The 21969-nt window shown below is 55.2% G+C and overlaps 2 protein-coding genes across 6 annotated transcripts in view; one reads left to right on the top strand and one right to left on the bottom strand.

Moving 5' to 3' along the window:
* IFT172 (intraflagellar transport 172) overlaps nt 1-12018 on the bottom strand; it is a 43441-nt gene extending 31423 nt beyond the window's left edge. Inside the window, exons 1-10 of one of the 2 annotated variants that reach the window (XM_069850536.1) lie at nt 11940-12018; nt 10566-10709; nt 10273-10385; nt 9238-9277; nt 6201-6266; nt 5749-5828; nt 3698-3785; nt 1849-2063; nt 1631-1754; nt 60-155 (exon numbers count right to left, since the gene is read on the bottom strand). In XM_069850536.1, the coding sequence (XP_069706637.1) occupies nt 60-155; nt 1631-1754; nt 1849-2063; nt 3698-3785; nt 5749-5828; nt 6201-6266; nt 9238-9277; nt 10273-10385; nt 10566-10709; nt 11940-11978 (1005 nt within the window). In that variant the 5' untranslated portion in view covers nt 11979-12018. Of the gene's footprint in view, nt 1-59; nt 156-1630; nt 1755-1848; nt 2064-3697; nt 3786-5748; nt 5829-6200; nt 6267-9237; nt 9278-10272; nt 10710-11939 lie in introns of both variants that reach the window. The other variant, XM_069850535.1, reaches the window with a different exon arrangement.
* A 97-nt stretch (nt 12019-12115) lies between these two features.
* Nucleotides 12116-21618, top strand: LOC138717201 (low density lipoprotein receptor adapter protein 1-like). Of its 4 annotated transcripts, none has more exons than XM_069850564.1 (9): nt 12116-12213; nt 15623-15765; nt 16230-16342; nt 16967-17081; nt 18057-18129; nt 18554-18666; nt 19609-19658; nt 21148-21185; nt 21332-21618. In XM_069850564.1, exons 1-9 carry the CDS (start codon nt 12141-12143, stop codon nt 21472-21474), a joined length of 861 nt encoding a protein of 286 aa, XP_069706665.1. In that variant the 5' UTR covers nt 12116-12140; the 3' UTR covers nt 21475-21618. The 4 variants fall into 4 exon arrangements, with proteins under 4 accessions (XP_069706665.1, XP_069706664.1, XP_069706663.1 ...); XM_069850563.1 differs by having other exon boundaries at nt 18554-18675; nt 19615-19658; XM_069850562.1 differs by having other exon boundaries at nt 21145-21185; nt 21332-21617.
* Nucleotides 21619-21969: the final 351 nt, after the last annotated feature.

Below are 21969 nucleotides of genomic sequence, written 5' to 3'. Positions count from 1 at the left end.
GGCTTTAGCAAGCATCCCATTTCCTCCAAGATTCATTACGTCCTTGGATATTCCCTCACCTGGCTTGGTCCCACGTATGTCATTTCAAACTTGTTTTTGTAAACCCTTCTGCGGAGGCAGCAGTCAAATTGTTCAACTCCTCCACACAGAGTGCCCTGGGGAAACAAGAACATTTCACACAGTCAGGGAATTAACAGAATCACAGATTCATGGAATGGTTTGGGTTGGAAGGGACCTCAAAGCCCATCCAGTTCCAACCCCCTGCCATGGGCAGGGACACCTCCCACTGGATCAGGTTGCTCCAAGCCCCATCCAGCCTGACCTTGAACACGTCCAGGGATGGGGCAGCCACAGCTTCTCTGCGCAGTCTGGGCCAGGGCCTCCCCACCCTCACAGGAAAACATTTCTTCCTCAGATCTCAACTCAGCCTCCCCTATTTTCAGCTTAAAACCGTTCCCTCTTGTGCCATCTCTGCCCTCCCTTTTCAAGAGCCCCTCCCCAGGTTTCCTGTAGCCCTTTCCATACTGGAAGGGCACTCAAAGGTCTCCCTGGAGCTTTCTCTTCTCCAGGCTTAACAACTCAAACTCTCTTAGACTGTCCTCATATGGGAGGTGCTTCAGCCTTCAGATCATCTCCGTGACCTCCTCTGGACCCACTCCAACAGTTCCATGTCCTTCCACCTTTATCTTTTTCTGTATAACATCCCCATCCCTTTCACTGATGTCCTATCCCTGAGCCCCTTCCCTGCAAGTATTTATTCGCACATTCAATTATCTCTCTGTCTGAAAATATTTCAAGGATTCTTGACTGTTGAGCACAAAATGATGCAAAAACGATTAAAGAAAAGTTGTAAATGGCAACCTTCCTAAAAAAATTAAGTGCTGTTAGGAGTTCTTTAGCTTAACACAGAGAGATTAATCTAAAGAGATTTAAAGCTCTTAAAGTTTTCCCAAGTGACAGGGGACAGGACAAGAGGGAATGGCCTCAAGCTCCGCTAGGGTAGATTTAGGCTGGACATTAGGAAAAAATTCTTCACAGAAAGGGTCATTGGGCACTGGAACAGGCTGCCCAGGGAGGTGGTTGAGTCCCCGTCCCTGGAGGTGTTTAAGGCACGGGTGGATGAGGTGCTAAGGGACATGGTTTAGTGTTTGATAGGAATGGTTGGACTCGATGATCCGGTGGGTCTTTTCCAACCTGGTTATTCTATGATTCTATGATTCTATGATTCTATAAAGAATCCTTTAACTTAATAGAGAAAGGCAGATCAAGGCCCAATGGCTGAAAGCAAAAGAACGACAACTCTGAACTGAAAACAGCACATAGAGTCTAAGTAACAGACGAGGTTTTACACTGCCCCTCAGAGGTGCTCAGAGGAAAGAATGCTCATGAGAACTCTCTAGAGAAGCTATGCTGACCCTATTTGCTTCTGTGAGAAAGGAGGACTGCTGCCAGTGAGCCATTACACGATTGCCTGTGATATTCTACAGCTTCATACTCCGCTCATCTGACTGCAGCCTCGGCACACACGCGGTGCCAGTGGGACCTCTCTCCAGAGCTCTGTTCACTGGAGCAGGCGTCCGACCGCCCCGGGTGCCCCAGGGGCTCTGGGCTGCTGACTGAGGATACGAACCACACAGATCCGCGAGCCGTCCCTCTTCCACGCCAAAGCTGTGATGGTGTAGAGGTGAGGGATTTCTTTGGGTTTGCCTTCGTCCCAGGCACCGCGGCGCGGGCTCCAGTTCAAAACCCTTAACCTGCGAGAAGAGAGGAGGAAGTGGAGACATGAAGAACTGTGGCTGAAAAACAAAGCACTGTGTAAAGGGGAGACCTCACCATCAGGTGCCTTACCTATCATAGCTGCCAACCACGACAGACTGTCCACCAGGACTGGCAGCAGCCACAGTGAATTCCTTCTCTGATGAGTCCCAGCTATAGTCAAAGGTTTGGATCACGTTGCCCTCCTTCCCATAAGCTACAATCTTTTTATCGCAGCCTGCAGCCACAATGCTGTTGGAAGCCCAGGCAAGGGCGTACGGAGGGCAGGGATGCACCACCAACTTGCCCTACAACAGACAAGAACAGGCATCCTGAAAACACGAATGGCCAAAGCCCCCCGCCTGGCTTCTGCCTCCAGCTATCACAATGAGACCAGCACGAGGCCCTTCTGCCCAGCCCAGTTCATGGGGGCTGCTTTATCTGCCTGCCCCAGCGTGTAGGAAGGCAGGCAGAAACCAGAACTGAGATGTGTCAACTGTTCCGTTCACTGAACTGGGAGAGAAGATTCCTGACACTGGTAAGACCAGCACCATTAACAAGACTGGTGGTATTCTTAACATTGCGGAGTATCATAGAATCATGGAATGGTTTGGGTTGGAAGAGACTTCAAAGCCCATCCGGTTCCTCTCCCACTGGATCAAGCTGCTCAAGGCCCCATTGAACCTGGCCTTGAACACCTTCAGAGATGGGGCATCTAGAACTTACCTGGACAACCTAGACCAGAGCCTCACCACCCTCATCGCAAAGAATTTCTTCCTATTGACTAATCTAAATCTTCCCCCTTCCAGTTTAAAGCCATTCCCCCTCGTCCTATCACTACAGGCCCTTGTAAAAAGCCCCTCCCAGCTTTCCTGGAGCCCCTTTCAGTACTGGGAAGCTGCTCGAAGGTCTCCCACAGCATTTTCTTCTCCAGGCTGAACAACCCCAACTCTCTCAGCCTGTCCTCATGCGGGAGGTGCTCCAGCCCTTGGATCATCTCCGTGGCCTCCTCTGGACCCATTCTAACAGTTCCATATCCTTCTTATGTCAGGGATTCCAGAACTGGACACAGAGCTCCAGGTGGGGTTTCACAGAAGCAGAACAGAGTGGGGAGACTCTCCTTCCTTACCCTGCTGGCCATGCTTCTTTTGATGCAGCCCAGGACACAGTTGGCCACCTAGGCTGCAAGTGCACATTGCCAACTCAGGTTGAGCTTCTCATCCAACAGGACCCTAGGTCCTTCTCCTCACGACCTTGCACTTGGCCTTGTTTAACTTCATGAGGTTCACACAGACCCACTCCTCCAGCCTGTTAAGGTGCTTCTGGATAACATCCCATCCTTCTGGTGTGACAACTGCACCACTCATCTGTACTCTGAGTACAGATGGGCCCTTAGCAACCATGGTAGAGAGCAGACACACTCAAACTGCTTCAGCAGAAGATGAGAGATCTGAGTGAGAATGGTATTCCCCTCACCACAGCCTGAAGCATAGAGACTACTCCTTTAGTGGGGGAAACTTAGGAGAAATGCTGGATGCACTCTGTCCACAGACAGAACACGAGCTCGGGATTCAGGGTTAGCTGGGACAACAAGATATTGCTCAGAGAGGCTGACAACAGCTATTCCCTGGAACCCCATCCATTCAGGTATCACTCTCCTGGACACTCTAACACTAGATCTTCCCAGACAACTGAAAAGCCTGATGTCTTACACACAAAAACGTAACCTCCCGTCTTATCACAGCACTTGGTGTACTTCAAACCCTCTAGTTGCTGTCTAGTCTCTGTCAGTGCTCCATTAAACCTATGCTAGGAAGCACAGACCACAGTTGCTCTCCAGACCTGCACTCCCTCCATGGCCTGATCCCTTTCCAGAGCTCTTCAGCTGGGGAGCAAGCTGCACAAACAGGAATCCTGCTCATTGACAAAGGATCTTTGATACCTGTGATTCACCTGAGCCCTCGTCATCGAAGAAGAAGCGTACAATGGTTCCATCTGCATGGCCAGAGAGGATTCCCTTCCCTGACAGGCTGCAAAGAAACACAGACAGGGTGATGCAACATTGTAGTAAGACGTGCACATTTATTTTTTAATCTCTGCCCAGAGGAGACAGCCCCAGGGTCACCACTAATTTTCCTCATCAAAAGAAGCTTCACCATAGATGAGCTGGGTGATGAACACAAGAATATTTATTACCTGTATCAGTGTCCATAAAAACAAGACAGATGAAAGCACAGAGTGGAAAGGAGAGTGGCCAATTAAATACCTTCATCATGTAAAACCTCAATAGCCAACTTTCTGTATTACAAGAACAGAGAGAGGCTAAGTAACCTGATGTGGAACAACGACTACGCAAACAACTTCTCATAGCAAGATATATTGAGCAGCCCTTGTGCTGCAACAGCTCCAGAACGGAGGCTGGATACTGAGGCACCAGGAAGCCCTAAAGCAACACAACTGAGGGAAAAACCATCTGAACAAACACGCCAGGCCCAAACCCGTTGTTCGTGGCATTAATGTCTTCTGTGTGTCTTGACCCAAGCAGGGAGAAGTCACGGAAGGAGAAACAGGCCTAATGCATGGTACCCAGAACAGACACTTTTTTAATGATGGTGCTAGTACAGAATATGAATTCCGTGAACACTGTGACAATCCAGGAATCCTACATCTGCCTCTGACATCACAGCTTGGGGCCTACAAGAAAGGTGGGGAGGGGCTTTTTACAAGGGCATGTAGTGATAGGACGAGGGGGAATGGCTTTAAACTGGAAGGGGAAGATTTACATTAGTCAACAGGAAGAAATTCTTCACAATGAGGGTGGGGAGACCTTGGCCCAGGTTTCCCAGAGCAGTGGTGGCTGCCCCATCCCTGGAGGTGTTGAAGGCCAGGTTGGATGGGGCTTTGGCAGCCTGATCCAGTGGGAGGTGTCCCTGCCCATGGCAGGGGGTTGGAACTGGATGGGCTTTAAAGTCTCTTCCAACCCAAACCATTCCAAGACTCTCTGAATAACAGCAGGAGCTGTGCTTAGAAATAAAAGAAGAAGGGAGAGAGTCCTGGGGAGGACTATAGAAGAGGGAGAGGAGGGCAAACGGGGAAGAGAGGTGGGGGAAGAAGGCCAGATGTGAAAAAAAAGGAAGAGTGAGAGGAAAAGGAAACTTTCTGGAACAGAGTCAAAGGCAGATAGACTTCAGGGGGTTTCTCAGTGGTAGGAAGTCAAGAATCCCAGACTGGCTTCAGTTTTTTTAAATTTGTTTAGCACTCAAAGACCTGACAGAATGACACAGAATGACAGAGCACAGAGAATGACATCATTTAGTGAAAATCCCACTATTGGGACCATGTTATGTTTTTTAGGTAAAGGCTACTAAAGTAGTTAAAATGAAACCTTAATTAAAATAATTTAAAATTGTAGCTTATGGTTATTTTTATAATTATAGCCTTGCCACAGTTTTATCTGGCAAAACAGTTCTAATTTTTTAGCCCTTAAACTTGACTAATGTTAGTAATTAGCAGGATGAAGTTGACAAATGTGCCCAGGGAGATGGTGGAGGCCCCATCCCTGGAAACATTCCAAGTCAAGTTGGATGGGACTTCGAGCAACGTGATCTGGTGAAAAATGTCCCTGCTCCTGCAGGAGGGTTGGACTGGATGACCTGCAAAGGTCCTTTCCAAGCCAAACCACTTTGTGATTCTATAAATTTAATCTTTATAAAGTCATGGATTCAAATAAATCAATGTACATTGAGTAATCTCATGGGGACTTGTATCCTGTAATGTGTCTGAGGGACAACCAAACTGCGCAGGCCAGTGTGGCACAGCCAGGAATCAGGTTTTAGGAAGGAATTCCTCTGGAAAGCACAATATTTTATTATCTTGACAAGGAGCTGATACCTGAAAGACACTGGCAACCCCATACTGGCATCAGTTACCCAGGGCCAGTGGCAAGCAGGAGCCTGAGACAAACAGTGTAGGCTAAAGCAACGCCGTACTCACTTGGAGGTCAGCGAGACCACGTAGGAATCTGTCCCATAAATGGTGGAAGACTTGTTGTTCTTTGTATTGGCTAAACGGACCTGAGGAAGAGAACCTGATCAACGTCGCTTCACCTGCAATGCGTGGATTCCCCCCAGAATAACACCCCCAAAGCCCTCCCAGACCACAACCAGCACCAGAAATCACAGGAAGCTTACGGCTTTCTGGCAGGTTAGAGAAGAATTTGAGATGCTGGAGTCACATTGCCCATCTCTAGAAAGGCTCAGGACAAGGGTCCAGCAGACCCTCCAAGGACTAACTGGGAATCACAGCCAGAAAGTCCAGGTCAGTGTGTGATCCCTGTGCAGCCACTCTGTGCCCAGTGCCACAGCAACAGCTCCCACCACATAGCCCAGGACGCCCCACAGCCCCCACGAGGAAAAGAAAATCAGGCAAATAACGAGTTTCTCTACCTTTCCTTCAGCAAGACCGAAGACAATGACATTCTCTGCTGGCCACAACAAGCAGGTCACGGCGCTCTGCCAAGTGGAGGTAAAAGAGAGAGGTAAGCGCTCCACTCTGCTCGGTTTCTGCCACATTACCGTGAACGATAGCTCACAAACAGCATGAACACTCAGACCAGGAAAGAGAAGAGATGAGAGCATTCAGACAGATCTTAAAGTGGGGCTGAGACCTCCAGACTAAAGCTTAAACTAGATAAAGGAGAAAGAAAAAGGCTCAGGAGGGCTAAAGCAGGGCATCAGTTATACCAGAGGTGTTCAGTATGGGTGCTAGTGTTGAATGTACAAAATCATGTCTGTTATGGAAGATTTTTTTTGCCACAGGAAGTGTAAAACATAAAAATAATTTTACTCTGGCATCTTCTGCATTAGATATGAAAATACATTGGCTCTCTGTTTGATGAGCCAGAAGCAGTCTTTATTTTGCCATTTACAAGGTGATATTGGATGCTACCCTGTTGGTCAGGTAGAAAGAGGTTCATTAAACACAAACCAAAGGTATTGTCAAAGCCTGAGGTGGGGTCAGAATGGATAAAGCTGGTCACCAAACCCAACAGAGTCAGTAGAACTGCTTCATATTCAAACTGAGCGATTCCAGACAGTAGGAAAGCTGGTGTCCAGCACTGAGCCACCAGTGCCAGCCGCATCCATCCTGTTTTAAGCATCAGGAACTGCTTTGGGCTGACCCTCTGTTACTCATCTCGCCTTCTGTCCCCCACTGCTGCCACTCACATCAGCAAACACAGCTACAGCCAGACACCACAATGTCCCGGGATACCCAAGCTGCTCATTGAGCCCAACCAGTGACCAAAGACCGTTTTTTACTACACCAGACATCCCTTTATTCTCCTTGTTACCTGTCAGACCCTTATTTTCAGTCTAACACTGCCACTAGCAGCCAGTGGTAGCTTAGAAACAACCCTCACAGAGCGGTGATGTGCTCAGCCAAACTTGCTCATTCTCCTCCCAAGCCTTGGCAGGACAGCTTGCTCACCAGCAGAGCTGAACAGTGTCACTGTATTCACCAGCTTTATGAGGGTGCCAACAGATTTTGCAATAATAGGAGAGGAAAAGAGCTCAAAAATGATCTCATATTGACTGAGCACAGCCAAAATTGTAAATAACAGTATTTATCTACAGGAGAAAACTGGACACAGTGGTATTAGCAAAAACAAAGGATTTATTATGATAACGGAGATGATCTGAGGGCTGGAGCACCTCTGCTATAAGGAGAGGCTGAGGAAGTTGGGGTTGTTCAGCCTGGAGAAGTGAAGGAAGGCTGTGGGGAGATCTTAAAGCAGCCTCCCAGTACTGAAAGGGGCTCCAGGAAAGCTGGGGAGGGGCTCTTGATCAGGGAGGGCAGGGATAGGATGAAGTGGAACGGTTTAAAACTGAAAGAGGGGAGACTGAGATGAGACCTTAGGCAGAAATGTTTTGCTGTGAGGGTGGGGAGGCCCTGACCCAGGTTCCCAGAGCAGTGGTGGCTGCCCCATCCCTGGAGGTGTTCAAGGCCAGGCTGGATTTGGCTTGGAGCAACCTGATTAAGTGGGAGGTGTCCCTGCCCATGGCCGTGGGTTTTGGAATCTTAAAGTCCTTTCTAACCCAAAGCATTGTATGATTCAATGAAAAGACACATGAAAAATGAGCAAGTGAGACAAAAAGAGAAATGAACCACTCTATTGAAAATAGAAACCCTGTAGGCACAATGTGCACAGCATCTAAGTTGAGAGGCATTCAGGCTCCCACCAGGCTGTGAGGCAGGGGCTGCAGCAAAGGGCAGCTGGAGGGGTGGGGAGCCAGTCCTGCCAGCAGGCAGCAAGCAAAACCAGTGAAAGGGCTCTCCAGTGTGACTACAGGTACCCATGCCTGGGATAACCACGACGTTTGGGAAAGGGACGTGCAGACCAAGTCCCTCTGGCTCTCTTTTTAGTGTCTCATGACACTATTCCAGTGTCGTGACCACACAGCAGCTCAGCCACAGAGCAACAAGGCTGACCAACAGCTTTCTCCACTTACCACCAGAGCAGCAGAATGACATGGGTCCAACCTCCGGCAGCCAGGAGTGCATGTCCAGAGAGGCTGAAGGGCCAACCCACCCCTGAGAGAGAGGCTTTCCATCCAAAGGCTGAGGCTGCCCTTTGCCTGAGAGGCAGCTTGAGAAAGCCTGGCACAGGTCCTCCAGCAGCTCCATCAGGAGCAGCGCTGCCTGCAAATTTGTCCCAGGAGGACGATTCCTCCTGGCTGGCACTGGCTACCTCAGGGGCCCACCTAGCAGAGAACTCCTCCAGTGACAAAGTGGAGTCATAGTGTGATGGCAATGGGAAAGCCAGGGACAGCTGCCGGACATCTGCTCCGCAGGGTAAAAGCAGAAGTCTGGACATTGTGTTTTCTCATACAGATCACTCTGTGCAAGGAATTCACAACACCTCACCCTCTCCAGATACTGTCATCGGCCTCAGGACAATTGGAGACCTATAGCATAGGCTGCTGTGAGAGAGAGCCAGAGAAGCAGAACATGACAGCAGCCAAGGAGAGAACCGGACTGAAATTACAAACCTGAGGTCTTTGAATGTGTGGGAACCGTGCAGCTTGACCAAATTCTGCACACTTATTTAACATTTTGGTTAATAAGAAGTCTTGGGGCTTAGAGTTTCCAACTTGCAAGAAAGAGTTGGGCTCAGTCTCTCCTATTTTTCCCTTTCAACTCCTTAAAACATCCTGTCCGCTGATGCCTAAAGCGGTCCCCAAAGTTTTGTAACTGACTGCGCTCATGATTCAACAATTAATGACTGTGTTGTACCCAGACATGATGAGGACTCTGCATCTTGGAGAGTAACATGCCTCAAAATGCAGAGATGATCTTAGGATATGCCTGCATCTTTCAGGAATTAAGCACCGCTGACAGTTTGGCCAAGTGCACCTGAGCAGAGGGAACTCTAACTGTCTTTATCCTTGGGAACACAGAGTTGCACCGGAGTCCAAGTCTCACCGTTTGAATGAACTTGTTGCATATCACCTTCTTGTCACCCCTGCAGAAGGAGACAAAAGTGAGTATTAACAGAGCCAGTAATGTTGCCTCTTAGCCAAGAGAGGGTAACTGTGTCCTGGGGCTCATCCAGCACAGCATTGCCCGCTGTTCAAAGGAGAGGATTGTCCTGCTCTGCTCTGCGCTGGTGCAACTGCACTCTGAGCACTAGCTGCAGTTCTGGGCGCCACAGGATAGAAAGGATCTACATATGCTGGAAAGCGTAGAGGAGGGCACGGAGCTGGGGAAGGGTTTAGAGGGAAAGCTGAAATCACTGGGTCTGCTCAGCCTGGAGAAGAGTAGGCTGAGGGGACACCTCATTGCGGGCTGAAGCTCCCTCACAAGGGAGGAGGAAGAGCAGGCGCTGATCTTTCTGACCAAATGGCAGGAAGAAGAGCCAGGGGAGGGTTAGGTTGAACATTAGGAAAAGGTTCTTCCCCCAGAGGGTGGTGGAGCACTGGAACAGCTCCCCAGGGAAGCAGTCACGGTGCCAAGCTGGACAATATTCCAGAATCATTTGGCCAACGCCTTCAGACACATGGCGTGAATGTTGGGGTTGTCCTATGGGACAGGAGTTGGACTCAATAATCCTCATGGGTTCCTTCCAACTCAGGACATTCTTTAAAAAAAACCTAACTTCTGAGCTCCCAGAACTCTAGTGACTTGCCTTTCTGAGCTCCTTCAGCCCAACACAGGCCAGAAACGGGGTTGAAGGAGGCAGCTGCATGCTCCCATTTCTTATGGAACGGGACAGCAGCTCAAGCTACACAGCTCCAGCTCCAGAGCAGCTCAGCCTGCGTAGCACTCCATGGGAGCTGTGTTCCAGGGAATCCTACCTGCTGTTCACCATGACAACACAACGAGAGGACATGCGGCATGCACCAGGCTGAGAGCAGGCCAGGACCCCAGCGCAAGTTGCAGTGATGCCCGGGAAGTGCGCAGTGTAGCCAGAGGGGAGTGCAGCCCCTGCAGCACCGAACCCCTGGCTGCCAGACCTACCACTCCTCTCCAATCCGGTAGACGTAGACGATGTTGTCCGTTTGGCCGATGGCAATTTTGGTGGAGTCTGGAGAGAAGGCCATGCCCTTGACCACGTAGCTCTTCCTGCCATGCTGTGAGGCGATGTCGGAGTGACCGCAGGGGAAGGCTGCCCTGCCTGACCCCCAGTCCCCAGCCCACCCTGCCTGGACCTTGGCACCCTCTTTCCAGGCCCCCAGCCCTCTGCCTGCCCTTTGTGGGCCCCCAGCCCACCCTGCCTGGCCCCCAGCCCTCTGCGCCTTTCCCCCCCTCACCTTGGGGTCTGCAGGCTTGGTAGAGAACTTGTCCCGCCGCTCCCCTTGCTCATCATACAACAGCACCACCCGGTCGGCCGTGCACACCGCAAAGCGGGCGCTGTTGGCCGACCAGGACACGCAGCTCACCCGGGCTGGGCCATCCTGGGGGGAGCAGAGACTGAGACCCTCGTCCCCTGCCCAGCTCCCCCTGCCCGTTCTGGGGGGACACAAGGACCGAGACCCCCATTCCCTGCCTATCTCCCCCTGCTTGTCCTGTGGGGACACAAGGACCGAGACCACCATCCCCTGCTCATCCTAGGGGACACAGGGACTGATACCTCCATCCCCTATCCATCCTAGGGAATACAGGGACCAAGACCCCCGTCCTAAGGGACACAGGGACCGAGACCCCCATCCCCTGCCCACCCTAGAGGACACAGGGACCGAGACCCCCATCCTAGGGGGCACAGACACCGAGATCCCCATCCCCTGCCCAGCCTATGGGACACAGGGATCGAAACTTCCATCCCCTGCCCATCCTAGGGGACACAGGGACCGAGACCTCCATCCCCTACCCATCCTAGGGGACACAGGGACCGAGACCTCCATCCCCTACCCATCCTAGGGGACACAGGGACTGAGACCCCATCCCCTGCCCATCCTAGGGGACACAGGGACCAAGACCCCCATCCTAGGGGACACAGGGACCAAGACCCCCACCCTAGGGGACACAGAGACTGAGACCCCCATCTTAGGGGGCACAGGGACTGAGACCCCTGTCCTGTGCCCATCCTAGGGGACACAGGGACCAAGACCCTGATTCCCTGCCCATCCTACAGGACACAGGGACTGAGACCCCCATCCTAGAGGACACAGGGACTGAGACCCCCATCCTGTGCCCATCCTGGGGGACACAGGGACTGAGACCCCCATCCTAGAGGACACAGGGACCGAGATCCCCATCCAGGAGGACACAGGGACCGAGACCCCCATCCTGTGCCCATCCTAGGGGACACAGGGACCGAGACCCTCATCCTAGGGGGCACAGGGACTGAGACCCCCATTCCCTGCCCATCCTAGGGGACACAGGGACCGAGACCCCCATCCTAGGGGACACAGGGACCGAGACCCCCATTCCCTGCCCATCCTAGGGGACACAGGGACCGAGACCCCCATCCTAGGGGACACAGGGACCGAGACCCCCATCCTGTGCCCATCCTAGGGGACACAAGGACCGAGACCCCCATCCTAGGGGACACAGGGACCGAGACCCCCATCCTAGGGGACACAGGGACTGATCCCCCCGTTCTCCTGGCCCCCGGCTGCCCCTGCCCCGCTCGTGGCTCACCGGAGCTGAGCTCCGCCCCCCAAACCCGGTTCCCCTCCCCGGACCTGCGGGGCCATCAGGGTCCGCACGTGCCGCAGCTGCATCGCGCCGGCACCGGAGCCACCGGAGCCACCGGAGCCACCGGGCCCCGCTCCGCCGGGCCCGGGACCGCCCCCCGCTGCCCCGGCAACCCCGGCGCCGCCCTGACGTCACCGCCGCCGGCTCCGCTTGCAGAGCGGCTCCGCTCCGGCTCCGCTCCGCCCGGGATGGAGGCGCTGCGGGCGGTGCTGAGGAGCCCCAGGCTCGCCCGCACCGGGCTGGGGCTGCGCCGGCGCCGCAGTGAGTGCGGGACGGGGGGCGGGGGGGTAACGGGGGGTGTGGGGCAAGGGTGGGGGGCGGCGGGGAAGGGGGGGCTGTGGAGCAAGAGGGGGGGCTGTGGGGCAAGCTGGGGCTGTGGGGAGCGGGGGGGGGGGCGATGGGGCAAGTTGGGGGTGGTGGGGCAAGGGTGGAGGGCGGTGGGGAGCAGGGGGCGGTGGGGCAAGTGTGGGGCTGTGGGGAGCAGGGGGCTGTGGGGCAAGGTGGGGGCTGTGGGGCAAGGTGGGGGCTGTGGGGAGCAGGGGGCTGTGGGGCAAGGTGGGGGCTGTGGGGAGCAGGGGGCTGTGGGGAGCAGGGGGCTGTGGGGCAGGGGAGGGCTGTGAGGAGCAGGGGGCTGTGGGGCAAGGTGGGGGCTGTGGGGCAAGGTGGGGGCTGTGGGGAGCAGCGGGCTGTGGGGCAGGGGAGGGCTGTGAGGAGCAGGGGGCTGTGGGTCAGGCTGGGGCTGTGGGGAGTAGAGGGCTGTGGGGCAAGTGTGGGGCTGTGGGGAACAAGGGGGCCGTGGGGCAAGGCTGGGGCTGTCGGTCAGGCTGGGGCTGTGAGGAGCAGGGGACTGCAGGTCAGGCTGGGGCTGTGTTGGGCAGGCTGGGTCTCTGAGGAGCAGGGGCCTGTGGGGCGAGGTGGGGGGCCTGTGGGGCAAGATGGGGGGCCTGTGGGGTGAGGGTGGGCTGTGGGGCAAGGGGGGGGCTGTGGGGAGCAGAGGGCGGTGGGGCAAGTGTGTGGCTGTGGGGAACAGGGGGCTGTGGGGCAAGGTGGGGGCTGTGAGGAGCAGTGGACTGTGGGGCAGGGGAGGGCTGTGGGGGAGCAAGGGGGCTGTGGGTCAGGCTGGGGCTGTGGGGAGCAGGGGGTCTGTGGGGCAGGCTGGGGCTGTGGGGAGCAGGGGGCTGTGGGACAGGCTGTGGGGCTGCAGCTGTGGGACCGTGGGCCGCCTGCCTGGCCCTCCCTGTTGCTCTCCCATGGCTGCCAGCCTCTTGCCCCAGTTCTGAATTGAGGCCACTGTGCCAGGGGGTTGTGGGGCCAGGGATGGCCGTGCTGGGGGGCTGTGGGGCCGGGGCCCCCCCAAATGCTGCACCTGGCGTTGTGCAAGCGAAGACATGGGTGCCGTGAGTGTGTTCTGCCTCTGCGGCACAGCCGGACCCCGCAGACCCCACGAGAGGGCTGTGCCAGGGTGGTTGAGTCACCAGCTCCAGAGGTGTTTAAAAGATGGGTAGATGAGGTGCTCAGGAACACGGTTTAGTGGCAGATAGGAATGGTTGGACTTGATGATCTAAGAGGTCTTTTCCAACCTAGTGATTCTATGACTCCCACCGTAGCTGCCGATGTTGGAGTGCAGTGCTGGCTCTGGCAGCCCCAGCACGTGGGATGTGGAGCTGTTCTGACAGTTTGGAGTGGGGTGTTGCTGTTCCAACCTGCAGAGAGATCCCTGGTGCCTGCACAGAGCCGAATGTGTTCCCTGGTAGCTGTAATTTGTGCTGGAGGATGCTCTGCAAATGAGGTCTCCCGATTTCCCTGTGGGTTCAGGTTATTCTAGTCATGAGTCAGCCTCCTGCAAGTGTGCCAGTTGCATTCGGGGAGCTAATCCCAGGGAAGAGGTGAAAAATAACCCTGGAAAGCATTGGCTTGGTGTGAACAGGAGATACTGAGGCATTCCCAGGGAAGCTTTACAAGCCCAGTGATTGTCGCAGCACATGTAACCTTTGTGCGCCTCTTTCTTCCCTCCTCTACGGGATGAATCCTTGGGAAGGTTGTAAGGAGGTTGTGGGGAGGTGGGTGCTGGTCTCTTCTCCCAAGGAACAAGTGATAAGATGAGAGAAAATGGCCTCAGGTTGTGCTGGCTTGGCGGGTTAGATTGGATATTTGGAACAATTCCTTCACTGACAGAGTGAGGAAGCCCTGGCAGAGGCTGCCCAGGGCAGTGGTGGAGTCCCCATCCCTGGAGGGGTTTAAAGAACCTGTGGCCATGGCACTTGGGCACGTGGTTTGGTTGGCACAGAGGGGTTGGGCTGGCGGTCGGACTGGATGAGCTGAGGGGGCTTTTCCAACCTTTATGGTTCCATGATTCTACGAAGGAGAGAGAGGCCGAATTGCTGTGTCTTAGCCCTTCTGTGTATCTCCTCCCCCTCCGCTCACGTACCCTTTGGGAGCTGAGGAAGGTGAATGTATGCGAACATCTGCTTCTGCTCTCCTTGAAGATCCTCTCCAGGCCGTCCCTGGCACAAGAGGAACGCTTGTTTGAGAGTTGCACGGTAGCTGATAGCTGAAGCTTCCACCTTTAGAGAGAGTGTTCTGCTGAAGCCGATGGCTTTGTCTGTGGGGGCAGGGGTCAGATGGACACTTCTCCAGTGCACCATGTGCATTCCTGCCAACGTAGTGATGTTGGGATCAGCTGTAGAGCCAGGGCTCCTTCACCTGCTGTCACGGCCACGTGTGGCAGACCATGCTGGCGAAATGGACTGGTTTCCAAGGACTGACTCTGGGGAATCTTCCCTGAGTGAACAGGTGTTCTGCCCGTGGCTTGTTCTATTTTCTTGGCTGTAGCGGTTTTGGAAAGAGAGGACACGGAAACAGGAGGAGTTCCCTTTTAATTTTGTGACCTGCAAAGCAATGCGCCTGGGAGCTCTTGTAGGATCAAGTCAGCTGGGAAGGAGCTTTAAGGTTGCCAAGACTAATAAGGTTACCAAGTCTAACGAATGATCCTCTTCCCTCTGTGCACTGGAGTTCATCTGTGAAACGTGCTTTCCTGGAAGCTGGTTTGCATCCTTGAAATACCAGTCTGAGCTCTTCCTTAACACAATGTTTGTGGTGCAGTTGCTTCCCATTCACCTCAGCTTTGAACCATGAGTGCTGGACAAGCTGCCCCTTCCCTGGGAAGCTGGGGAGCTGCCAGAGGTTCCTCTGTGGTTGCACTGGAATGATGTGGGGGTCTGATCTGACTGCACGTACAGCAAGTGCTGCTGCTCCTGCAGGGCGCCAGCCGCATAGGCGGGCAAGAGGGATGTGCTGCTGAGCACATCCTGCTTTTAGCGAGCAGGCCTGGGAATGCAAGGATTTAGCGGATAGCGCTGCGCACTGCAGCATCCGAGACCTCGTGCAGATACGCAGGAGGAGCTGCTGTCTGTGCTGACAGAGCCTGCGCCTTCAGAGATGGAGGAATGAAAGCTTTGAGGGTGAACTGTCATCTCATGCTGTTCTGCTTCCAAGAATGCCAGAGAGCTGGGAGAGAGCCCTGCTAAGTGCAGGGAGCAGTGCTGCTGCTGGGAGGAGTGAGGCTGCAACGAAGTAGGGTGGCTCTGCCGGCATGGGCCCTGGGGCCACAAGGATAAGCCATGGGGCAGCCGGGATGGGACTTGTGCCACAGGGGATTTTGTCTTTGCAGAGCTTCCAGAGAGCTGGGCTGACATGCAGGAACCGCTGCTGGAGGGGATGTGCTTCACACTCAAGTATCTAGGCATGACACTGGTAGAAAAACCCAAAGGAGAAGATATGGCTGCTGCTGCCATCCGCCGGATCGTGGCCACGGTGAGAGCTGGCCCCTTGGCCCTGCTGTGCCAGAGGTGAGGGTGGAAGAGCTGGTTCAGAACCCAACCCTGGGACACTGGGAGGAGTCCATGTCCCAGCCCTGAACCCTGGTGAGGGATTGTGCTGTTCCCAAGAGAAGCGTACAGGAGCCTGGCTGGTCCTTACTGTCTTCTTGGAGGACAGCCTCTGCTGCCCACTCCTGCACCCAGAGCGCGGCTGGGAGCAGAGCCGTGCCCAGCACAGCATGGAGAGGAGGAGGGATCAGTCCTTTCCCAACAGCGTGAGTGGATTCCAGGGGCATCCAGATCTCCAGGCTCGGCTTTCCCATCCCTGTGGTGTGAGCCTTTGCAGTGAGGGTCTGAGTGCGTGGCGCTCTGTACGGATTCTGTGGGTTTCCTGCCAGCAAGTGGGGGTAAAGACCCTTCCCAGATTTGCAGAGGTGTCCTGTGTCTCCTCTCTGGCAGGCACGGGTGGGAGCTCGCAAGTTCCAGAAGGTGATTCTGACGGTGTCTCCACGGGGAATCTCACTGCAGGATGCAGACACGAAGGAGATGGTTGAGAACATCTCCATTTACAGGTGGGCATGTTGTATGGAGGACCTGGATATTCACCAGCAGCCAGCTGGAGACGGATGGGATCTTGAGAAGCCAGGGAGGGCTGGATCTTCTGTAGTGGCATCTTCAAGCTTGGGGCATCCTTTGGCTCCCCTAGGCAGCTGATGTGGGATTTTCACTGCTGCCAGCTGCGCTGTGGCTGGGTTGGGTGCCTGTGGGTGCTGGGTGTGAGGGGAGCACGCCTGCAGCCTGGTGACTGGATGGGAAGCAGGGACAGGATATCTTCTTGGTGCAAAATTTGGGTCTCAACAACAAATCTGATGTGCCAAGGCAGGCCATCCTACTGCCTGGCCTCCAATCATGTCCTTGGAGACGATCACCCACCCTTCTGTGCTCCTTTTGTCCTTGATTTCACACTGTGGTGTTGATCTGGTCATCAAAGGGTCAAGAAGCACACTGGTGTAATGCAGGAGGGGATGTTTGTGGATGTAGTGACCTCTTGCTGGCTGTAGGAGCCAGGCAGCCTCATCATCTGGTGCAGATGAAAGCCTCAGGCTGTCTGTACTGCTCCTTGGTGTGTTGGGGGCATGGTAGAAGCCCTGTGCTGGGGTCCTGTGCTGCCCTGAGCAGCCCCTCTCTGCCTGCAGGATCTCCTACTGCACAACAGACAAGCTGCAGAACAAAGTCTTCGCTTACGTTGCTCAGAGACAGGAGAGTGGGGCTCTGGAGTGCCATGCCTTCCTCTCGCCCAAGAAGAAGATTGTAAGCGCTTCCTTTCTGCCCTTGGCTCTGGGGGGGGAAGGGTGGGAGCGACGTCCCTCCTGCTCTATGCAGATGGAACCCAGGAGCACGTTTGTGCTCACACTCTGCAGTGTGCAACAGAGAGCCTGAGAGTAGCCCTGAGGAGGATGTGGAGTGCTGGGAAATGAGAAGCTCCACATGAGGTGGCAATGGGTGCTCACAGTCCAGAAACCAACGATGTCCCAGGCTGCTTCCAAAGCAGTCAGACCAGCAGGGCCAGGGAGGGGATCCTCCCTCTCTGCTCTGCTCTGGTGAGACCTACCCCTGTGTCCTGTTCTGGAGTCCTCAGCACAGGAAGGACAAGGATCTGTTGGACTGGGTCCAGAGGAGCCCATGGAGATCCAAGGGCTGGAGCACCTCTTATACGAGGACAGGCTGAGAGAGTTGGGGTCGTTCAGCCTGGAGAAGAGAAGGCTCCAGGGAGGCCTTAGAGCAGCCTCCAGTACTGAAAGGGGCTCCAGGAAAGCTGTGGTGAGGGCTCTTGATCAGGGGGTGCAGGGATAGGGCGAGGGGGCATGGTTTTCAGCTGAAAGAGAGGAGATTAAGGTGATATCTCAGGCAGAAATGTTTTGCTGTGAGGGTGGGGAGGCCCTGGCCCAGGCTGACATGGGAGGTAGTGGCTGCCCCATCCCTGGAGGTGTTCAAGGCCAGGTTGGATGGGGCTTTGAGCAACCTGATCCAGCGGGAGGTGGAGTTTGAGGTCCCTTCCAACCAAAACCATTCCAGGATTCTATGATTCTGTCCCAGCTTCTCTGGGATCTCCTCTTGGGATGGCTGGCCCATGCAGGTAGACAGACACAGCACTGAGTGCTGGCCTTTTATGTATGTGCTCTGCAGGAAAAGGCAGTGAGCAAGGCTCAAGCCTCGTGGATTTCAGGTTGTCTTGGCTTGAGGACTCAGATGGAAGCATACGTTTCCCTTCTTTCTTTTCCACAGGCCCAGGCTGTAACTCTGACTGTTGCCCAGGCCTTCCAGATGGCACTGGATCTCTGGGAAGCAGCACACGCAGGTAGGAGGGATTTCTCAAACTTGTCCCTCTGCCTCACCCTGGGATCAGGGTCTCCAGTATGGGACCCTGTCATGGTCTACGTGGAGGAGAGACGGCTTGCTGCCTGGCTGGTGAAACATCTTGAGGAGGGAGAGCATTGTCCCTGCCATTGTGCTCTCTGCTGCTGCCCCACACGGGGAGCCTGCCCTCTCCTGGCTGGGCTGGGGTGTCCCTGCTATCCATGCCAAATTTCTCTGCATTGCGGAGCGGTTGCACCACTCAGGGCGCTGTGGTACCTGCCTTGAGCAGCGATCCCTGCCCTTGTTTGTAGCCTCCCTGAGCACAGCAGGACTATCTGCCCCGCGCCCGCAGTCCTCCCTGCACATCCCTGCTGGGCTTCCTCCAGGCTGCAGGCACTAACTCTGCTGCTTTCGCCCTGTCCCAGGCTCTAGGCAGGAACAGCCCCTTCACCCTCCATGTGCCTTGGTGAGCAGTGAGCCCGGCAGACCCAGTGAGCCAACCCCCACGGGGAGCCCTCCCTTCCGACACCAGTTTGGGGTACAGTATGTGCAAGTCTGGCCCATTCCCGGGGCTGCCTCACGTTAGGGCAGGAAAAGTCCATGGAGTCTATGATAGAGGCTGACCCTTACACAGCTCCCTCCTCCTCCTGGCCTTCCAGGGCCCTGTCAGGATCTGCCCAGCCTCCCTGGTGGGAAGAGGGATGCTCTGTGCTCTGTCTGGCTCACAAGGCAGGCCTGGTTCCTCAGTGGTCTTTGCTCCTGTCAGGCCCAGCATTGCAGCAGCACTCAGCCCTGCTCTGCTGGCTCTGTCAAACCAAGAGCTGGGATCCACTCTGCACACTTGGTGCTGTGGCTGGGGGCAAGATGTTGTCTCTGGAGGAGAGGAGCCTTTGTCTGTCACTTTCCCTGCCTGGGCTCAGCCCTGCACTGCACTACTGCATGCCCAGAGCCAGCTGGAGCACTGTCAGTCGCACTGTCGGTCTCACTGTCCCTACCCAGCAGCTTCTGGACACCTGGTCTGTTGGCTTCATGCTTCCAGCATTTGCCCAGTGCTTGTGGTCATCCTTGCTTACATCCTGATCCCAGCTAATCCTCTGCCTGGCCCTCCACCTGCAAGCTGTGCTCACCCCGGTCCTGTTCCTGGGCACAGGAGCTCTGTGTGCAGCCACTTTCACAGCTCACGGCGTGTGCTTGGTGCTCTGCTTGCTGGAGGGGTGTGGGAAGAGCTGTGGACTGTCCACTGCGTGGCTGTGTGCCTGAGCCCCAGGGATTTTGGCAGCACAGGAGGTGCTGTCTGTCCCCCTGCTGCCCGCAGTCACCCTTTGTGCCGTGCCTGGTGGGTGGCTGCGGCTGTAACGGGGCTGGGTCTGCCCTGCTGCTCCAGAACAGGCTCTGTGCAGCCCAGCCACGCTCCTGATCTGCCCCTGCAGGGAGGTGTCACGGTGCGTTTTGGGTTTTGTTTTGTTTGTTTGTTTGCCAGCAGGAGGAAGAGGAGGAGGAAGATGATAACATTGCTGAAACCTTATCTGGGTAAGTGGTGAGATGCTGGGTGTTTGGGTGTCTCTCTAGTGAACCCTGTCTTGCTGTCTTCTCTGTGCCCCGTGTAAGGGAAGCTGCTAGGGCCATGGGCGTGGTGGGAGTGTGGAGGAGATCCACATGGGAGCAAAGGGGATCTTCCTGCTGTGTTTTCAGCCTCTGTTACCTGAGAGGTCAAGAGAACAGGGAGTGGAGCTGTGGAGGGGCAGATCCTGCAGTTTGGCTTTTGCAGTGGAGATACGGGGGCAGACGCTGATCCTCAGGATGCACCCAGAGAGGTGACTTGTTCTGTTCCTACCTCTCTGCTGAGGCCAGCCTGTCCAGCCATGCTCAGAATCACAGCATTGTTGAGGTTGGAAAAGACCTTTAAGATCATAGAGTCCAACCATAAACCCAGCACTGCCAACTCCACCACCAAACCATGTCCCTAAGCACCACATCCGCTCAGCTTTTAAACCTCTCCAGGGATGGGGACACCGTCACTGCCCTGGGCAGACTCTGCCAGTGCCTGAGAAGCCTTTCTGTGAAGGAATATTTCCCACCATCCAATCTAAACCTCCCCTGGCACAAAGTGAGGCCATTTCCTCTTATCCCTTGTTCCTTGGGAGCAGAGCTAAACCCCCACCTGGCTCCAACCTCCTTTCCTGGAGCTGCAGAGCAATGAGGTCTCCTCTCATTCTCCCTCTTCTCCAGACTGAACAGCCCCAGGCCCCTCAGCTGTTCCCACAACCTCTGGGCTCCAAACCCTTCCCCAGCTCCGTTCCCCTTCTCTGGATGCACTTCAGCCCCTCAGTGTCATTGTAGTGAAAGGCTCCTCGGGTGGGACTCAGCGTTGTTCCTCCCCTCCTTATTGTTTCCCTGACACTTGAGTCAGGATGGAGGCCCAGACAAGCTGATTTCTGCATAGCCTGAGGCTGTGGCATGAGGTTTAACAAGGCCAAATGCTGGGTCCTGCACTTGGGGCACAACAACCCTGTGCAGTGCTACAGACTAGAAGTCTGTCTAGAAAGCTGCCTGGAGGAGAGGGACCTGGGGGTGTTGGATGACAGCGACTGACCGGAGAACAGGCCTTATGAGGAACGGCTGAGAGAGCTGGGGGTGTTTAGCCTGGAGAAAAGGAGGCTGAGGGGAGACCTCATTGCTCTCTATAACTACGTGAAAGGAGGTTGTGGAGAGGAGGGAGCTGGGCTCTTCTCCCAAGTGACAGGGGACAGAACAAGAAGGAATGGCCTCAAGTTCTGCCATGGGAGGTTCAGGCTTGACATCAGGAAAAAAATTTTCATGGAAAGGTTCATTGGGCACTGGCAGAGGCTGCCCAGGGAGGTGTTTGAGTCACCTTCCCTGGAGGTGTTTAAGGGACGGGTGGATGAGATGCTGAGGGACGTGGTTTAGTGATTGATGGGAATGGTTGGACTCGATGATCCAGTGGGTCTTTTCCAACCTAGTGATTCTGTGATGGGGGCTCTGCTTTCTTCCACAGCAGCATGGAGGACCTGGGGATGGGAGCCCCTGGCCCTGTGGGTAAGTTCCTTCAGCATGCTTTGCCACATCCCCTAGTGTGCCCTGTGCAGGGGGAGCGGGCTGATGCCTCACGTAGGAAGGTCCGCTCCCCTCCCAGGCTCCGCTGGCGTCACCTTATGGACGAGATCTTCCCTCTTCCTTTTCAGAGTCAGCACGTCTTATGCCCAGAGCGAGCTCTCCTACTGCCCAGCTACTGTGCTGCCGTGTGGGGCAACCCCCAGATGGCTGGAAGGAGCCAGGAGGGCTTGGAGACCTCCCCCCAGCTGGCCTCAAGACTCTCCTGGGCTAAGCCAAATCCCTGCTGCTGTGGACCAGCCACTCAGGATTCACCCTGTGCCTGCCCCTGCCCCTGCCCCAGCACTGCCTGCCAGGCACGGGGCCTGCTGGCACCTCTGCCACAAAGCGCAGTGACCGCGACTCCTGCTTCTTGTCCTGCTCTCAACCTGCACAAACTGCCTGAAGCTGCTCCCTGCTTGGGCCGGGGGCCCGGTGCTCTGCGCTCTGCCCACTGCCAGAGCCCACCCCACGGATGCTGAGCCTGTGGGATGCAGCCAGCATGCCTGGGCCTGACTGCGCTGCGCCCTGCATCCCTCACTTGTTTCTCCTACCTTGCTCCTCCTGGAGGCAACTGAGCATTGGCTGAGGCTGAGCTTCTCTGGCAGATAGAGGAGGACTTTGCTCAGGACCGTGACCCTCGGGAAACAACAGCTCTTGGCTTGGAGGAGTGAGTGAGGAAGGCTTTGCAGCTGCAGCTCAGCCCCACCCCCACTCCCTAGCTCATGGA

This window comes from Phaenicophaeus curvirostris, chromosome 2 (assembly GCF_032191515.1).
Source record: "Phaenicophaeus curvirostris isolate KB17595 chromosome 2, BPBGC_Pcur_1.0, whole genome shotgun sequence".
In the NCBI taxonomy this organism is placed as follows: domain Eukaryota; kingdom Metazoa; phylum Chordata; class Aves; order Cuculiformes; family Cuculidae; genus Phaenicophaeus; species Phaenicophaeus curvirostris.
Note: the sequence above shows the minus strand (reverse complement) of the source record. Positions and strands in the feature narration are given on the sequence as shown.